The sequence below is a fragment of the Antechinus flavipes genome, chromosome 1 (assembly GCF_016432865.1).
Source record: "Antechinus flavipes isolate AdamAnt ecotype Samford, QLD, Australia chromosome 1, AdamAnt_v2, whole genome shotgun sequence".
Classification (NCBI taxonomy): domain Eukaryota; kingdom Metazoa; phylum Chordata; class Mammalia; order Dasyuromorphia; family Dasyuridae; genus Antechinus; species Antechinus flavipes.
The window spans coordinates 675,881,137-675,900,112 of record NC_067398.1 but is presented as its reverse complement, the minus strand read 5'-3'; the positions used below and the strand labels follow the sequence as shown (position 1 = coordinate 675,900,112).

The 18,976-nt window shown below is 54.5% G+C and overlaps 1 protein-coding gene across 25 annotated transcripts in view; it reads left to right on the top strand.

The window, feature by feature from the left end:
• MAST3 (microtubule associated serine/threonine kinase 3) overlaps positions 1 to 18,976 on the top strand; it is an 88,188-nt gene that overhangs the window by 33,560 nt on the left and 35,652 nt on the right. For 23 of the 25 annotated variants that reach the window (XM_051972369.1, XM_051972363.1, XM_051972359.1 and 20 more), the window contains exons 3-10: positions 9,214 to 9,302; positions 9,524 to 9,596; positions 12,606 to 12,684; positions 13,403 to 13,563; positions 13,775 to 13,850; positions 15,137 to 15,346; positions 16,755 to 16,856; positions 17,861 to 17,993. In XM_051972369.1, the coding sequence (XP_051828329.1) occupies positions 9,214 to 9,302; positions 9,524 to 9,596; positions 12,606 to 12,684; positions 13,403 to 13,563; positions 13,775 to 13,850; positions 15,137 to 15,346; positions 16,755 to 16,856; positions 17,861 to 17,993 (923 nt within the window). Of the gene's footprint in view, positions 1 to 955; positions 1,068 to 9,213; positions 9,303 to 9,523; positions 9,597 to 12,605; positions 12,685 to 13,402; positions 13,564 to 13,774; positions 13,851 to 15,136; positions 15,347 to 16,754; positions 16,857 to 17,860; positions 17,994 to 18,976 lie in introns of those variants that run through there. The other 2 variants (XM_051972370.1, XM_051972368.1) reach the window with 1 other exon arrangement.

Genomic DNA, 18,976 nt, shown 5'->3' with positions numbered 1-18,976 from the left:
GCCACCAGGGCCCTAAGCGGGTAAAAGGCCCCGGGGGGCTGGGACATGGCCCTGACCGCCACCCACAGCCTGGACCCCAGGGTCCCCTGGTTCACTGCTGGGCCCCGTCCTTTTAGACCATTGCTGCTGCCGGGTCCAATTCTGGGGGACCCCTTTGGGGATACCGCAGTGGTTTGCCATGTCCTCCTCCAGCTCATCTTACTGAGGAGGAAACTCAGGCGAACAGGGTGAAGTGACTTTTCCGGGGTCACCCAGCTAGTAGGGATCTGGGGTTAGATTTGAATTTAGGAAGGTGAGACTTCTAGTCTGGGGGGAAGGGGGGGCGCTCTATCTCCTGCCTACAGGACTAAGCATTGCCCTCATGATCCCAGGTGGGACCCTGATGCTTTGGGGCACCCACAGCCCCCGTGTGCGCTCTGGTACCCAGGGAAGGGGGCTGGGGCTGTGATACCAGCACAGCTCGGGCACGATTTTTCAGGGTCCGTGGCCGGCCCCTGCACGGGGCCCGGGCGCCGGGGGTCGCAGCCCCGGCTTGAGGGGCGGGGGCCCGCCCGGTGGCTCGGCCCCCTTTTGCACGTGGGCTGGGGGCCCGCCCAGTCTTCCGCCCAGCCCGGGCCCGGCCCCGCCCCTCCCCACCCGGCTGGCCCGGGGGCGCGGCGAGAGCGCAGCGGCTGCCGCCTGCTCGCCCGCGCGCGCTCCTTTCGCGCGCGCTCCTCCTCCCGCCCCCGCGGAGCCCCACGCGCCAGGCGGCCTGGCGCGCGCCGCCCGCTCCTCCGCCTCCGTCCCCGCCCCCGCCGCCCGCGCGTGGAGCAGCCCCCCCGGGCCGGGCCGGGGCATGGCCACGGCCACGGCTGCGGGCGCGCGGCTCCCTCGGCTGTTCCCGGGCCCCGCGGCGTGCTGAGCCCGCCTCCCGCCCTCCGCGCCTGCCCCGGCGGCCTGGCCCGGGGGGCGCCCGCCGCGGCGGACAAAGGCCGGAGCATGTCGGACCCCAGCTACTGGACGGCCGCGCCAGCCCCGGGCCACCGGAGCCGCCTGGCCAAGGGCGCGCTGCTGCAGCGCTCCAAAAGGTACCGGGCTAGGGAGGGAGCCGGGGAGGGGGCCGGGCGCCGCCTCGGAGCGGTCCGCCGGGATTGCCGGCGCGGACCGGGGGAGGGGGTCGGGCGCAGGGCTTCCCCCTCCCCCCTCCGTCGGATTAAAGCGGGGTGGGGGGGAGCTGATTGCTGCCTGTGTCTCCCGTCAGCCCCCACCCCCACCCCAAGCGCCTCAGAGCGGGGGTCTGCCTGACCCTCGGGGCCGCCCCGGAGCCGAGCGTCCATCGGCAGATTCCTGGGTGGGCGTGGAGCCAGCCCGGCGTGGGCAAAGGAGGGGGGAGGGGAAGACAGCCTGACACAGCTGGTGGTCAGAGAGCTGGGCATCCACCTCGGACTTGTCTAGCTCCTCGACCCCACCAGGAAGTCACCTATCCTGGGCCTCAGTTTCCCCCTCCTCACAAAGGGGCATCATATTGGCATCCCACCTCGTAGGGTATTGGGGAGGATCAAACGAGGTACAGAGAGGAAAGCACCCTCCACCTCAAAGCTCTAAGGAGACCCTAGCACTGTGGTGGGCAAGGAGGAGGAAGCAGGAATAGGGCTGGTGGTCTACACCCATGCCTCCCCCCCCCTCCGGGTGATTCATCCCCAGCTCCATTACTGGGCCCTGCCCTCCCCCGTTTGGATAGTCTGGGGTTGCAGTGACTCCGCCAAGCGAGCATCTCCTGCCCTTTGGCAGCCAGCTTGGGGGGAGAGGGGAACGGGCAGGAGGATCTCAGGTGTCCTTCCCTGTCCCTCTGACCCGCTCCCTCCCGCCCCATCCCTGTGTGGCCCCTGCTCCTTGGTGAGGAGTGAGTGAATAAGGGGAGCCCTGAGCCACAAAACCGGAAAACGCCCTAGTCCTAGTTCCCTGTAGGACTGTCTCCTAGAGCTGGAAAGGGCTTCAGATGATTATCCAGTTAAACGTCTTGTATTACAGACGAGAAAACAGACCTCAGGCCTCACGGTAGGAGTGATAATCAGCCCTAGGAAGGCGGTCTCTTGGGGAGGAGGGCAGAGGCTTTCCTGGAGCCTCAGTTTCCTCCTTGGTAAGTGAGGCGAGTGAGGCAGGAAGGGGCAGCCCCTGAGTTCCTTGCAACTGTAAATGCACGATCCGGTACTGTAACTCGTGGAGCCTCTCCGGGGCCTCTGCACAGAGGCAGGTGCTTGTGGGTTTTATTATTTCTCTTTACAGAGGAGGAAACCAAGGTTTCTGAAAGCTTAAGAGGCCCGGCCATGGTCGCAGAGGCTGCTAACTCTACCAGCGGCAGAGCTGGGAGGAACGTTAGACTATTTGGACCATTGGAATACGAGTCTGAGGCAGATGTGAGGGAGAGCAGCCCTAGCTTGGGGTGGCAAGCAAAGCTTAGGCCAAGAAAGGGGGAGGCGTAGAGTGCTCCTAGGCCGTGGTTCACAGGAAACCACAACAGACTATCTTGTCAACCAGCAGGGCTGGATTCGAGCCTGCTCTCGCTACAATATCAGCGCTTGAGAGGGTCCTTAGAGCAGAGAAGCCCACACAGAATGTCAGGGCTAGGAAGACTCTTAGAACAGAACTAGAATGTCAGTCTGTCGGGGAAGGAAAGAAGCAAGCACTTATTAAGCACCCACTGTGTACCGGGCACTGTGCTGAGGCACTTCCCAATTATTATCTCCTCTGAACCGCAGAATAACCCGAGGAGGTAGATGCTGTTATTATCCCCATTTTACAGTTGAGGCACCTGAAGCAGACAGAGGTAAAGTGACTTGTCCAGGATTACACAGCTCGTAAGTGAGCCTGGATTTGAACTCAGTTTTCCTGACTCCAGAATATTGATCCTTAGAATGTCGAATCTCTGTATTTTTCTGAATCTTGCTGGTAGACACAGTAGCCTTTTGGGTTTTCCTGTGAATGATGACCTTTGAGTTTTGTTTTTTTTTTTTTTAATTCTGTGCATGTGTCTCCTCTGAATACGTGCAGCCTGTAGGTTTCTGGGCTAGAAGCAGGGTGAGAAAAAAAATTTCTTCAAGGATCTTTTCTTTTTTTGATTGAGTTGCTTCTTTTAGTCAGTCACAAAGTCCTTGGGGTTGAAACCAAAGAAGTCCCTGCCCTCAGGAGGTTTATAGTGTTAAGAAAGTAAGGGTCTTAACATGGGGTCTGTGACCATGATTTCAAAAAAAAGAAAAAGTTATAAATATATTTTAGTATAATAGGTTTTCTATATTGGGATTCCTGTGTTCTAATGTAATTGGTAATTCTAAATGTTTTAATTTATGCGCTCAAAAACCTTTTCTGGCAAGTTCTTGGCAGACCCATAACACAAAAAGTTAAGGATCTCTGGTCCAAGAAGCAGTGGATGCCACAAAATGGTAGGACAAGGCAGTGTGAGCTGCGGACCACTGGAGAGGAAGGGTAGGATTGGGGCTGGCCTCCTGGAGGAAGGGTTAGAGCAGGGCCTTGAAGAATTATTCCCATGCTCCCAGAGAAGGATGGGGAAGGGTCCCTCCAAATCCAGGCCAAAGTAGAGCTACTCAGAGTGCTGCGAATTCAGAGACAAGACTTCTGGGAGGAGACTCCCTAGGCAAGGGCTTTGGCTTCAAAGCCAGAGGCCCTGGATTTGAATGCTGTTTCCTCTGCTTACTCCCTATTGTGCAAACTTATCACCTTGACCAAGACCCTCCCCATCTGCCCTCAGTTTCCTAAGCTGTAAAGTGAGAGAAGACTTGACAAGATTGTCTCTTGACAAGGAGCTCCCCTGCCCAGCTGACACCAGTCTATCCCTCAGGGTGAGATGCGATTTCCTCCCTCTCTCCTGGGCTCCTTCTACTGAGATCAGCCCTGTGATAACACCATCACATCCTCTGAAGGTGGGGCAGGAGGGCAGGGAGGGGGTTCTGGTATTTTGCCAGCAGATTTTCCATGTGGTTTCACATGTGTAAACACACACACACACACACACACACACACACACACACACACCCTGGGATTCAGCTGAGCATTGAGGGCAGTGCTTCCTCCCGACCTGACACTAGGCCATCAGTGGAGGGAGTGGCCCAGCCAGGCTTTCCAGCATGGTAGACTAAACTAGACCACACCGGAGAGAGGGGGGGGTCCAGAGTTGAGAGGGCAGCTCAGGACCAGCCAGACCTTCAGGGACAGGAAGTTTTGCTGAGGTCTGAGTCAGACTCCTTATTAAGGATGCTTACAGCTTCCCCTAAGGAGAATGGACTGCTTCAGCAGATGGATTGGATGAGTGGATGGATGGATGGATGGATCTAGACAGAGAGAGAGAGATCTCCGATCATTAGAGGTATCCAAGCAAGGGTGGATGGTCCCTTGCCAACAACATTATTAAGTAGGTTTCCTGTTCAGGTATAGATTGAACCACATAGATGTCCCCAAAGGTCCCTTCTTATTGTTTTCATGAAATCATAGATTCAAAACTGGGATGGATCTTTGAAGGCATCTAATACAACCCCCTAATTTTACTTTGAGGACACAGACATTAAAAATCATACATATAATAATTGGCATAGTGAAGGGTTTGAGGTAAGGGTTCTCTTGTATTCTCTCCAGGGCCCCTTCGCTTACTGTGTGCCAGGCTTTGTGCTACATGCTGAAGATTCAAAGAAAAGTAAGACAGTTCCTGACCTCAAAGAGCTTACAGTCTAATGAGATAGCTACATACTAGCAAGCTACAGACAGGACAAATTGGAGCTAATCAAAAGAGGGAAAGTACTAGGATTAAGGGCGAATCAGAAAAGGCTTCTTGTGGAAGAAGCTAGGAGGCGGAAATAAGGGGGAGAGCCAGAAAGAATGTCTGGAGATGAGTGTCTTTTTGTGGAACCGCCAGGAGGCCGATGACACTGGATCAAAAAATACTGTTGGAGAGTTAAGTTATAGGAAGACTGGAAACGTAGGAGTAGGATAGGTTGAATATCAAGTAGGGCATTTTATATCTACTCCTGGAGACAATAGGAAGCCACTGGAATTTTTTGAGTAGAGGTATGGTCTGGTCAGTTCTGTGCTTTAAGAAAATGCTTTACGACCTACTTTGATGGACGTGGCTCTTTTCAACAATGAAGTGATTCAGGCTGATTCCAATGGTCTTATAATGGAGAAAGCCCTCTTCATCCAGAGAGAGGACTGTGGGGACTGAATGTGGATCACAACGTAGTGTTTTCACCTTTTTTGTTGTTTGCTTGCTTTTTTTTTTCCTCTTTGATCTGATTTTTCTTTTCTTTTTTAATAGCTTTTTATTTACAAGATATATGCATGGGTAATTTTTCAGCATTGAACATATTTAACATATATAGGACTGCTTGCCATCTTGGGTGGGGGGAGGAGGGAGGGAGGGGAAAAAACGAAACATAAGTGATTGCAAGGGATAATGCTGTGTAAAAATTATCCTGGCATGGATTCTGTCAATACAAAGTTATTATTAAAAAAAAAATTTTCAGCATTGACATTTGCAAAACCTTATGTTCCAAATTATCCTCTCCTTCCCCCACCCCTCCCCTAGATGGTAAGTAGTCCAATATATTTAAATATGTTAAATTATATGTTAAATCCAATAAATGTATACACATTTATACAATTATCTTGCTGCACAAGAAAAATCAGATCAAGAAGGGAAAAGAAGAACTGGGAAAGAAAACAAAATGCAAGCAAACATCAACAAAAAAAGAGAGAATGCTGTTGTGGTCCACACTCGGCTCCCACAGTCCTCTCTTTGGGTGTAGATGGCTCTCTTCCTCACTAAACAAGTGGAATTGGTTTGAATCATTTCATTGTGGAAGAGAGCCACATCCATCAGAATTTGATCTGATTTTTCTTGTGCAGCACGATAAATGTGGAAATATGTTTGGAAGAATTACACATATTTCACCCATATTGGATTATTTGCTATCTAGGGAAGGGGAATGGGGGAAAGGGAAGGAGAAAAACTTGGAACAAGGGTAAATGATGAAAAACTATCTTTACATGTATTTTGAAAATTAAAAAAACTATTACTAAAGAAAGAGATTGAAATATAATTTTAAACTTAAAAAAAAAAAAAAAGAAAATCATTTTAGTGACTGAATGGAGACTGGACTGGAGTGGGGAGAGGCTTACAGCAGGCAGACCCATGGCAGGCTCTGGCAATTAATGCAGGTGTGAGGGGATGGGGGATGACAGTGTTGGAGGAGAGAAGATGCTGCAAAGGTGATATTGACAGGCCTTGGCAATAGCTTGGACATGGAGGTGAGAGGTAGCAGGGAGTCCAGGAGTCCCCTCGGTTGGGAGCCGGAGAGCCTGGGAAGATGGTGTTGTTCTTTCTGTACTGTAATAAAGGAAGTTAACCAAGACCAGGAGGCAGGTGAGAGTGCCTGGGTAGAGATGATAAGGTCAGTATTAACATGTTAAGGGCAGTCACAGCAAAGAGGGTATCTTCAGGGCCAGCTTGACCAGTCATCTTGTTTTATAGTCAAGGGGACCAAGGCTGTTAAGGAAGGCCCATCTGGAACAAAAACCCAGGACCCTCAACTCTAAGGCTGTGGCCTATTTTTACCATCACGCTTAACTTTCAGCAGTGTATTCATGTGGCAGACATTTGGTGCCATAGTGGAGGAAGCCCTGAGCCTGGAGTCAGAAATATTCAGGTTCAAAACTAGCCTCAGATACGTGATTCAGATTGTGACTCTGAGCAGCTGTGCCTCAGTTTCCTTACCTGTAAAATGGAGATTTGCCATATCTATGTTGAAGGATTGTAGTGAGTATGAAAGAGATATTTATAAGTATAGTACCTAACACCTAGTAGCTCTTGATAAATGCTTATTAGCCTCCCTTTTTTCCTCCCCTTGCAGAAACCAATGCAGCAGGGGTATAGAATTTGTTCTGTAAGGGGCGAGTGAGAATCTGACTTGGAAATAGGAAGACCTGCGGGGCAAACCCTGAGAATCTGGCAGATCTCTCAGCCTTCCTAAGTCCTTTCATTTGTAAAACCAGCATAAACACTAGCTTTCTCCCTCCTAGGGTTGTGTGTGGGTCCCCAGGAGATAAGGTCTGTTGAGTTTTGCCTTGTTGAGTGCTGCCTTGTAAACCTGATTGGATTTTACTAAGAGAAACCATAATACTTTTTATGATTAAGCAAATATTCATGGAGTGGCTACCCTCAGCAGAGAATTGGGAAAGACAGAGGGCCTTGTTCTCGTGGAGTTCTCTGTGACAAGTCTCTGGACCTTATTTTTCTCACCTGTAAATTCAGGGATCCGTGTACCCATCTACCTCACAGGGTTGCTGTGGAACCTGGTTTTAGTAGCAATGGTAATAGTTCAAAAATACTACTGGAAGTCCCCTTCTGAATTCAGAGCCTGGGGTTTCTCTTTACATAATGAGTGCTCAGAAACATCAACCTTTCTGACTCCATTTCCCTGCCTGTAAAGTCCCCCCGACTTCCTTCCCCAGGCTTACGTTAGAATGCATCAGGAGAGGACCCCTGTCCCCCTGTACTGTAGAGATAGGAAGCGCCAACAGGCCTCATCCAGCTCATCCTATTGTGCTCGCTTCCATCCCCATGTACATATATATCACGTGTTAAAGATGTGTACGGGTGTCTCAGAAGGCGCCCGCTCGGAGCTTCGGGGAGCGTTGGCGGGCTCTGTGGGCAAAGCTCGGCTCGTTAGGGTGTCGGGAGCTGTTCCTGCGGGGGGTGGGGGTGGAGGGTGGGGGCGGCTCCCTCGTTCCTTCTGTTCATCCTCGCTAGGTGGGAACGGAGAGGGCTCGGCCCAGAAGGCTGTGGGGCTGCTCCGGAAGCACCTGCTGGGACCCGGCCAGGCCGGGCGGAGGCCGGCACCCGGGAGAGGGCAGGACGGAGTCTTGTACCCTCCACAAGCCATTTTGCTTGGGAAGACGAGAATGGAGAGCAAGAAAGGGCTCTGTGGGATCAGGGGGAGGGTATGAGGTTCATAGAGGGAGAGAGGGACGGGTGGATGGAGACAGTGGGAGGCAGGAGGAGAGAGAGGAAATGTGCCGGCATCTTGTGGGCAGAGGGCAGTTAGGGAGGATCTCCTTGAGGGCAGGGGGCCTAAGCCAGGCCACAGAAGAGACATTCTAGGTGTGAGGGGGGTGCCCAGAGGAGCCGTAGTGTGCCAGGGAAGGCAGACTCCATTCCATTCCCTCAGCCAGCAGAATTCTGGGAGGCCATCCAAATCAAGGCCCCCAACTATATGGGCCTCTGAGGGCAAAACAAATAGAACCCAAAGTGTGGGGGACTTAATGGAAAGAGTGGTGGGCTTGGGATCAGGTAGGTCTGATGTACAATGATTGTTCAGATATTCTAGGCAAATAATTTAACACTGTCAGTTTACTCATCTGTGAAATGGGAATAATAGCACCCACATGACAGGGCTACTGCAAAGATCAAATAAAATATTTGTTAAACACTGTGCAAACTTTAATGTGTAAATGTTAAACGTGGAACATACATTGTCAGAGCTGGAAGGGCCCTTAGAATATGGAGGGTCAGAGCAGGACAGAGAATGTTAGAGCGGGGAAGTCCCTTAGATCCTTCGGACAGTGACTGGTTTGGCTTTTGTGTCTGTGCTCGGCCTGTTGGAGCTTTGGATCGAAGCCCTGTTCACTGGCCAGCTTTAGGCCAGACGTGTACAGAGAAGGGAAGGCTGTGTGGTGAAGGATACTGGAGTTTGTGCCATTGACCAAAGAAACGAGCCATTTAAGCTGGAGAAGAATGGACTGAGCACATGGGAGAGCGGAGGAGGGGCTCCATCTCCATGTGTTTGAGGGGTTCCTGTGGCTTTACCCGGTTCTGTTGGGCCCAGGCGGCAGAGACAAGAGCTGCTTTGGGCAGCCAGGTTTAGACGAGAGGTCAGGGAGAAGCTCCCCGCTGGGAGAGGTGTCCCCAGGGGAATGATGGGGCTCCTCTCAGCCCTTGGGGCCTTCGATGTTGTCTTGTGCAAGTGAACGATCAGAACCAGGAGGGATCTTGGTACCTGAGGCCCAAAGGAGAGAACTGGAGGTGGCCTTGGGGGCTTACCCAGCCGCTGCCAGTTGTGGCCCCTCTAGCCCTAGGAGGCAGGGATGTGGGGTCTTCCCAGGCTCACTTCCCAGGAGAGGAGGGTCCTCTCCTGCCCATTGATGTTTTCCTGGTTTCCTCCTTTGCAGCTGTCGCAGCGGCAACAGAAAAAGCCTGGTGGTGGGGACGCCCTCGCCCACCCTCTCCCGACCTCTGTCCCCGCTCTCGGTGCCCACAGGTGAGTGCGAGCCGGAAGGGCCATTGGATGGAAGATGTCGGGCCTCCTCTCCGTCCCCTCCCCGGCCCTCCTCCTGCCCTCGCCCTCATCCTCATCGTGGGGGGGTGGGCGTGGGTCCCCCGGCCTAGTGGATCACACCCAGGGGAAAACCTGAGGAGGGATTGGTGTCAGAGTTCTGTGACTCAGTTTCTTTCCCTGCTCTGACCCCTCCTCCCCCATAGCCGGCAGCAGCCCCTTGGACAGTCCCCGGAACTTCTCAGCCAGCACTGCTGTGAATTTCCCCTTTGCACGCAGGTAAGTTTCCCTGATCTGGTGATGTGCAGAAGCGGGTGGGAACAAACTGCCATCTTTGGGAAGGAGGGGGCTTCCTTCACACTTGGGGGATCCTAGAGCTAGAGCTGAGAGGGCCGTCTGGTCCCAATCCACCCCATTTTACAGAACAGAAAATTGAGCCCCGGAGGCTTGTCCAAATGGCTTGTCCGGGGTCTCAGAGCCTGGCCCCCTCCCCGGTGTCCCGGGTCTCAGAGCCTGGCCCCCTGCCCGGTGTCCCGGGTCTCAGAGCCTGGCCCCCTCCCCGGTGTTCCGGGTCTCAGAGCCTGGCCCCCTCCCCGGTGTCCCGGGTCTCAGAGCCTGGCCCCCTCCCCGGTGTCCCGGGTCTCAGAGCCTGGCCCCCTCCCCGGTGTTCCGGGTCTCAGAGCCTGGCCCCCTCCCCGTGTCCCGGGTCTCAGAGCCCGGCCCCCTCTCCGGTGTCCCGGGTCTCAGAGCCTGGCCCCCTCTCTGGTGTCCCGGGTCTCAGAGCCCGGCCCCCTCTCCGGTGTCCCGGGTCTCAGAGCCCGGCCCCCTCTCCGGTGTCCCGGGTCTCAGAGCCTGGCCCCCTCTCTGGTGTCCCGGGTCTCAGAGCCCGGCCCCCTCTCCGGTGTCCCGGGTCTCAGAGCCTGGCCCCCTCCCCGGTGTCCCACCTCCCTGCCTAGAGCTTTTCTCAGAATACTTCCTCCTTGCTCTGCGTCACGGGGGTGACCCCAGCCTGAGGTCTGATGACTGAGAGGCGGCCGGGTGCCAGCCCAGGGGAGGCGGCCGGTCTCTGTGCCCCAGTCCTTAAATCCGGCCTTTCTTCCTGTGTCCCCCTGCCCCCCGCCCTCCCTGGCCCTGGTTCTGTCCCCCTCTCCTTCCCCTTTCCTGCTGATAAACCTTCATGCAGCCACGGGCCCCGGACTGACAGGTAATTTCTTCCAGGAATCTGGCACAGAGCGCTTCCTTTGGGGGTGGGGGATGGGAATGGCTGAGGACAGGAGGAGGGGGTGGGGTGCTGTGAGAGTCACATTTCAAGCACGAAGGGAGTCAGCTGACCTTCCCCCTGAGATCTGATCCGCTTCAGGAACCCCAGGATGTCAGATCCCCTTCCGCTCCCACTTCCCCCCAAGAAATCCCCTCAGGGAAACTCTTCCATGAGTAGGTCGGAAGTGTCCTTACCTCCTAGCGCCTCTGAAGGGGCTTCTGGGAACTGATCCGGGCCAGGGCTGATCTGGGCTGGGGCTGAGCCAGGCCAGGGCTGATCTAGGATAGGGTTGATCTGGACCAGGGCTGATCTGGGCTGGGGCTGATCCTGGCCGGGGCTGATCCAGGCCAGGGATGATCCTAGGCCACGGCAGATCTAGGCTGGGGCTGATCCTGGGCTAAGGCAAATTCTGAGCCAGAGGCTGGGGCTGATTTTGGGCTAGGACTGATCCAGGTCAGGGCTGATCCTGGGCCAGGGCAGATTCTGGGCTAGGGCTGATCCTACCTGAGTGAGAGCCAGGCAGATCTAGGCTGGGGCTGATGCTGGGCCAGGGCTGATCTAGGATAGGGTTGATCTGGACCAGGGCTGATCTGGGCTGGGGCTGATCCTGGGCCGGGGCTGATCTAGGATAGGGTTGATCTGGACCAGGGCTGATCCTGGGCTAAGGCAAATTCTGAGCCAGAGGCTGGGGCTGATTTTGGGCTAGGACTGATCCAGGTCAGGGCTGATCCTGGGCCAGGGCAGATTCTGGGCTAGGGCTGATCCTACCTGAGTGAGAGCCAGGCAGATCTAGGCGGGGGCTGATCCTGGACCAGGGCTGTTCCTGGGCTAAGGCTGATCCTGAGCCAGGGTGGGTGGGGACGGGAGAGGGAGAGTGGGGTTCAGCCCCAGGCTGGGACCTTTTCAGAAGGGCTGGGGGACAGGAGTCCCTGGCCCTGGCTGCCGTGTGGGCTGGCTGGGGAGGTAGGACCTGCCGCCAGCCAGGAAGCAATCACACCGCCAAGGGAGACAGACTGGAAGCATGTGGTCTTGGCAGTAAGTCCTGAAAACTCCAGGAAGAAGAGAGATCGTGGTAGGCGGCAGCAGTCAGGACAGGCTTCCCGGAGGAGGTGGGCTGCCCGCCACCTGCTCCCCCAGTGCCGGAGGATCTCCTCCAGCTGGGACTGGCCTTGTAGCTGGGATGGGGCCATTCGGTCCTTGCTGGCTTTTTCTCTCACCTGGCTCCTTCTCCCTTTTTTCTTCCTTTCCTTTGCCTGTTCCTCTAACTCTCTGGGAGTATGTGGCGGAGCTTGTGGGGGTCACAGATCAGCCCAGCCCATAAGAGGACAGGAATGTGACTGTATTTTAAACGTTAGAGTCTGGGAAGACTCGGGATCTGGGGGCTGGATGGAACCCTAAAGTGCCACTAGCCTGAGCCAGACATACACAATCCACCGCTTCTGCAGCCCCAGGAAGCAGCCTGTCCCCCAGTCATGGCTCAGTGCTCCCGGGGATGGAGAGCTCACCCCCTCCTGGGGCGCCAGGGGCAGTCTTGGAGAGTCCTCACTGTCAAGGAGGGCTTTCTTTATCCTGACTGGGAGGGAGCTGAGATCCACCTCTCTGGCACTTATCGCTGCCCCTTCTGCCCTCTGGGACCCTCTGGCTCGTCCTTCTTCAGCTCGGCCAGCCTCGGAGACGCCGTTGCTGTGGTTCTTCCTCCCCCTCCCACCAGAGCCTTCTCATTTTTCCTCCTCGTTGCCTTCGGCTGACCCTCCTGTGGTTGTGCCAGGGTCCTCACTACCCAACTCCCTACTCCCATCATGGCTCTAGGCTTTCAGTGTGTCCAAGCAGCACGCGATGAGCAGGTGTCCAGGACTTTATAAAGGGGATTTCTGCTCAGGGATGGGTTGAATAAGAGTCCTCCAAGTTCTTTTGGGCCTCAGTTCCCTGAGTGGACACAGAGCCCTCAGTGAGCTCCTAACACAGCCTTCCTCCACCATCACTCCCTAGCCCAGCTACAACTGGCCACAACTTGTTTCTTCTTTCAGGGCTGATGGCCGGAGATGGTCACTCGCTTCCCTCCCCTCCTCTGGCTATGGGACCAACACACCCAGCTCGACTGTTTCGGTAAGGCTCTCCCTGGCTGGAGGGAACCTGGGGGCGCAGTGGCCGGAAGCCCCCAACCCCTGGTCCCTTCCCCAAAGTCGGGCTGTTCCCCAAGGACCTTATCAGGCTCCTATCTGGGATCTTAGTTGGCCCCTCACAACCAGTGAGGCTGGGGCAAGTCGGGCAGGGATTATCGATCCCATTTGACGGGTGAGAAACCAGAGACTCGGAGGATGGAAACCTCTTAGCCAAACCCACGCAGCAGATAAGTGGCAGGGCCAGAAATGTCTCCTCTGCCTAGTGGTCAGCCTCCTATCCCATCAGGGGGCAGCCAGGACTGCGGCTTTTGCCCCTATCTGATGGATGAGGGCATGTGTTAATCAATTGGTCTGTCACTTGCCTAGGGCAACGATTATTAAGCACCTCCTGTATACCAAGGGGGAATGAAATTGGGGGGTTTCCATTCTACTGAGGGACATACAGAAAGACAGCCAGAACCCAGACCCTGCCTTCGCTGGGCTTGCAATCTAGTAGGGGAGGGGGTCTTCTAAGGAAGTGATTTGCCGAATGAGTTAGTGAGAGCACGGGGCCTTGAAAGGAGGTTCTTCTCTCCCCCCACCACCAGTGGTGGCACAAGGTGTGTCCTTGACCCCGTCATGGCTGACATGGCTGACAGCCTTAGGGGACCAGGGGCAGGTGAGCCTGAGACCCACAGCTTTTCTCTCTCCTCCTGCTCAAGTCCTCCTCATCCTCCCGAGAACGGCTGCACCAGCTGCCATACCAGCCAACGCCAGATGAGCTCCACTTTCTTTCCAAGCACTTCCGCAGCTCGGAGAGCATCGTGGACGAGGATGGGGGCCGCCGCTCGCCCTGCATGCGCCCTCGCTCCCGCAGCCTCAGGTAGGGGGTCCTGGGGCTCTCCCGGCCCTCCCCGGCTGAGATCCGGGCCCCGAGGTGCCTGGGGGTCGGCGAGTTCCCTTGGAGCCCACGTCCTGCGGTAGATGGGGGGGGGGCGTTGGTGGGCGGCAGTGGTCTCCAGCCCAGCCCCCAGCCCCTCATGGCCCGACCTCGCTTCTGTCAGATTGGAACTGGTCTTATTTCCCTCTTCCAGCCCCGGGCGAACCTCAGGAGCTTTTGACAGCGACATTGTCATGATGAATCATGTCTACAAGGAGCGATTCCCCAAGGTTGGGCTCCCCAGTGGGAGAGGGCAGTGGGGGAGGGGCCGGGGCAGAGCGAGGAACAGTGTGTGGGGAGACAGCAGAGGGTGCAGCTTGATAATAGGGGGAAACGTCCTAATAATGGGAATCGCCCCCAGTGGAACCAGCAAGCTTCTCGCTGAAAGTCTCTGAGGAGAGCCTGGGATGTTAGTCAGGAAGGCGCTCGCTTAGGAAGGGGGAGGGGGCCGAGCCCTTCCTAGACGCTTGTACCTGGGATTTCTGTGCTGATGGAGCATCCCCTTCCTAGCCCGGGTCACGGTAAAGCCGGAACTGCAGGTGGTTATAACGGGGCTCGGGCAGATTCGGCGGAGGAGCAGATGCAGGGTTTCCCGGGAGCTGGGAGGCCAGCTTTCCCCCAGAAGGCTCGCCCGCGATCGCCGTTGGGGTTGGGAAGAGAGAGGCCCTAGATGGGGGAGCCAAGGGAGCGAACAGGCTACAAGGTTGGGGATGGAAACTGGAATGGAAGCAACCCCCCATATCGGCATCCTGGGGCAGAGCCCCATTTGTCTCAGCTTGGTTACGGCTCTGCCTTAATGGGCTGGAGGAGATGGTACCGTTGGGATCCTTTTCTATAGGAATTCGAAGGATCCTGTTCTCTACCACTATGCACAGCACCCTCCATAATATCCTAATTCATGTCAGAGTCAGGTTTATAAAGCCATAAAATACAATACATAGAATTACAAAGGAAGCTAATTCTTTTGAAATCCAGTTATCAAAATGTTTAAAAAAAAAACCCACTCCTCTTCCCTTTGGGAGTCCATGGGCCTCCCTTCACCCTTCTGGGTTAAGAAGCCCTACTTAATATGTGTTATTGCCTTTGTTCCTCACAATGGATGCCCTTGTGAAGTAGGAAGTTTAGGAGGTGATATTCTCATTTAGGGAATGTGAAAGACTCTCCATTTGATGCACATTTATTGTGTGTTGTGTGTTACATGTTCTCAGCACAGAGGGCAGTACAAAATTATAATATAATATAAAAATAATAATATAGTGAATAAGAGTCTCTTCTTTCGGGGGATTCCCTGTGGAAGGGAAGAGCCAACATACACACAGGGGAAACGGTTACGCAGGTTGTAAATGTCCAAACAACAGATAGGACATTGAGCCCAGTCCCTTTACAATAAGGAAACTGAGACCTAGCAGAGGTCCGTGTGACACATCCCGAGTGAGAGAGCAGGGCTGAGGCAGAAGCAGAGCTGCCGCGGAGAGCCTCCATCTATCCCCTTCTTTATTCTGCGCTCCCCACACAGGCCACCGCCCAAATGGAGGAGCGGCTGCAGGACATCATCACCACCTTCTCCCCGTCCAATACCCTGGCCCTGGCTGATGGCGTGCTGAGCTTCATTCACCACCAGATAGTGGAGCTGGCCCGGGACTGCTTGGCCAAGGCTCGGGAAGACCTGGTCACCTCTCGCTACTTCTTGGAGCTTCAGGAAAAGCTGGAGAAGATGCTGCAAGATGTGAGTATCCCGCTTCTTTCCTTCCCTCTCTTTCTCTTTTCCTTTTCTCCTTTCCCATTTTCTCTCTCTTTTCCCCTTTTCTTTCTCTTTTTCCTTCTCTGAGAACCTGTCAGAAAGGGACTGGATCATCCTATAGAGCAACTATCCCAATTATAAGATGTTTACTTCAAGACAGCCTTAAGAGATCATCTCCAACATACGTCAAGTGATGCTGAGTGAAATGAGCAGGGCCAGGAGATCATTATACACGTCAACAACAATACTATATGATGATCAGTTCTGATGGACGTGGATCTATTCAACAATGAGAGGATCCAAATCAGTTCCAATTGATTAGTAATGAACAGAACCAGCTACACCCAGAGAAAGAACACTAGGAAATGAGTATGGACCACATCATAGCATTTCCACTCTTTCTGTTCTCTGTTTGCTTGCTTTTTGTTTTTTCTTTCCAGGTTATTTTTACCTTTTTTCTAAATCCAATCTTTCTTGTGCAGCAAGAGAACTGTATAAATATGTACCCATAGATTGTATTTAACATATTTAACATGTATGGGACTGCCTGCCATCTAGGGGAGGGGGTGGGGGGAAGGAGGGGGAAAGTTGGAACAGAAGTGTTTGCAAGAGTCAGTGTTGAAAAATTAGCCATGCATATGTTTTGTATATAAAAAGATATTTTAAAAAAGTCTTTTCCAGTTCAATGGAAGAGCACAGCATAGTCTGCCCACCTTCCAGTATGATAGTAAAGAAAACTATTATCGTGCTGTAGTATTTGGTAGCTAATATTTTTCTATTAAACATCTTGTTTATTTGTCTACTGCCAGAGAGAGAGAGAGAGAGAGGGAGAGAGAGAGATCATCTCCAGTTTACAAATGGGGGAACTTCAGTCCCAGAGGACTTTTTCCTGGTTTATGGGTCAGAGCCGGGATAAATCTAGATAAGTCTAAGCTACAGGCTTTCCTCCTCCTACCACATTGTGCATCTTCAGCAGACTTTAGCCTTCCACGGCTCCCTAGCAAGATGGGGAGAGTAGGGCCCTGGTTACCTTTAAAGAAATGCCCGTGAGCATGGGGAGGGCACCTTCCTGCCCAGCCCGGGGAGCAAGTCAAGCCTGACAAGAGGAGATTAGGTGACAGCACAGTTGGGGGGGGCTCGGGCCCCGCCTCGGGAAGCCCTCGGTCCCTTCTCAGGTCAGCAAGTGCTGTTAATGGTGTGTGAGGGTCTATAGTTTTGTATCTACATGTGGTAGCCGCGGCAGAGAGCTGTTGGGGGGCCTCCCCTACAGGGAAAGCCGCCAGCCTCTGCCCTGAGGCTCTCGCCTCCCGCTTCCACAAGGGCCCAGTAACCTGCCTGCAGACAGGCCCTTCCCTGTGGGTGATGCTCTTGCCGCTCTCTGTGTGACCCACAGGCGCACGAACGCTCCGAGAGCCAGGAGGTCACCTTCATCGGGCAGCTGGTGCGGAAGCTCTTGATTGTCATCTCACGCCCGGCCCGTCTCCTGGAGTGCCTGGTAAGTGCTCTCGGCGAGCTGAGGAGGGGAGGAGGGGACGGGGGGAGGGGAGGAGGGGCTCAACGCTGACTCCCCTTGGGAGTCCGGGGCCAGGGCAGCCCCTGGCTACACAGAAGCATGCTGGGGCAGTACGCGCCGGACGGCAGAATCGGGCTCCAGAAAGGCAGAACCAGTCTAGGAGGGTGGATTTAAGCGGTCTCAATGTAAAGTTTTATACTTGGGTTCAAATAGTCACTAACCCAAGCGTAAGATTGGGAGGCAGGGCCCTGCTATCAGGGATTGAGGGCAGAGCAACTACTTGATTTGGAGTTAGAATGTGAAGCGCAGGAAGATGTTGCTCTGTGCACATGGCAGCAGAAAGGGGCTGCCGCGATCTTACGCTGTATTTAGAGCCGCAGTGCCGGTAACAGGGGAAAGCCCCTCTGTTCTCTGTCCACAGCAGGGCGTGGGAGGGATCGGACCCCGAGGGTCCTTGGGCGCACATGGGCGGGGCCCCTCCCGGCTCTGGGACGGCCGGTTGGTCCTGGCGTGTTTGTTGTCGGTTGGGGCAGTGGGAGGGGCGTCCCAGGATTTGTTAAATGCCCCTCGTGTGCCATTCACTGTCCAAGGGGACGGAGGAGAGGTGAGCCCCCCAAGGGCCGGGGCCGCGGGCAAGTTCTCAGGCCCCAGTTTCCTTTCTCTGCTGAACGAGAGGCTTTGTTGGAGCCCCCGAGCTCTCGGATCTGGGGCCCGCTCGCCCACAAAGCTTGTCTGCTTAGTTGGCAGAGGGGCCTGGGGGCCGGCGGAAGGGATTTCCCCGAGGCGATGGAGGGAGTCGGGCGGCCTGCCCAGGGTCCCACGGCCGGTGTGGGCCAGAGAACGGCGGGCCTGTACCCGGCTCCGACACAGCCAGGCCCGATGTGCCGGCCCCGAGCTCAGCCCCCGTCGGGCGCGTGCCACTGGGCGCAGGCCGTGGTGCGAGGGTCTGGGCAACGTCCAGCGCGTCTTCCCCTCCCGCTCTCCAGGAGTTTGATCCTGAGGAGTTCTATCACCTTCTGGAAGCCGCCGAAGGACACGCCCGGGTGGGTCAGGGCATCAAGACGGACATTCCTCGATACATCATTGGCCAGTTAGGCCTTACCAAGGACCCCCTGGTGGGTAAGTGGGGGAAACGGGTCAGTCCTGCTGAAACCTGACTGTGCGGCCGAGGACTGGCTCCAGACTTGGCTTTGCTACTTGTTTGCTTTGGGTGAGGAATTATCTTGGGTCTTCAGTTCCCTGTTTGCATAATGAGCAGGTTGGGCTCAAAGAATTGCTTCTGTAATCTAAGGAACCCTCAGTCCTGACAGTGTGTTTCCAAGAGCCCTGACCTCCCGGGTTCTAAGGGCCCTCCCAGCTCTGACCTCCCGGGTTCTAAGGGCCCTCCCAGCCCTGACCTCCTGGGTTCTAGGGGCCCTCCCAGCCCTGACCTCCTGGGTTCTAGGGGCCCTCCCAGCTCTGACCTCCTGGGTTCTAGGGGCCCTCCCAGCTCTGACCTCCTGGGTTTTAGGGACCCTCCCAGCTCTGATACTCTATGTTCTAAGGACCCTCTCAGCTCTTACATTCTGGATCGTAAGGATTCCTCCAGTGTAGACAATTTTTTTCAATAAATTTCACAGGAAGGAGAGGGCTAGAGAGGGAGATAATTGTCAAGAGGAGCCTCTCAGGAGTCTATTTTTTTTTTTTTTGTTTTAATAGTTTTTTATTTCCAAGACATATGCATGGGTAATTTTTCAGCATTGACAACTGCAAAACCTTTTGTTCCAACTTTTCCCCTCCCCCTCCTCCCATCCCCTCCCCCACTTGGCAGGTTGACTAATACATGTTAAATATGTTAAAGTATAAGTTAAATACAGTATATGTATACATGTCCATATGGTTATTTTGCTGTTCAGAAAGAATCGGACTTTGAAATAGTCACAATTAGCCTGTGAAGGAAATCACAAATGCAGGCAGGCAGAAACAGATTAGGAATTCTGTGTAATGGCTCTTAGTCATCTCCCGGGTTCTTTCTCTGGGCGTAGCTGGTTCAGTTCGTTACTGCTCTGTTGGAGCTGATGCAGTTCGTCTCATTGCTGAGGATGGTCAGGTCTGTCAGAATC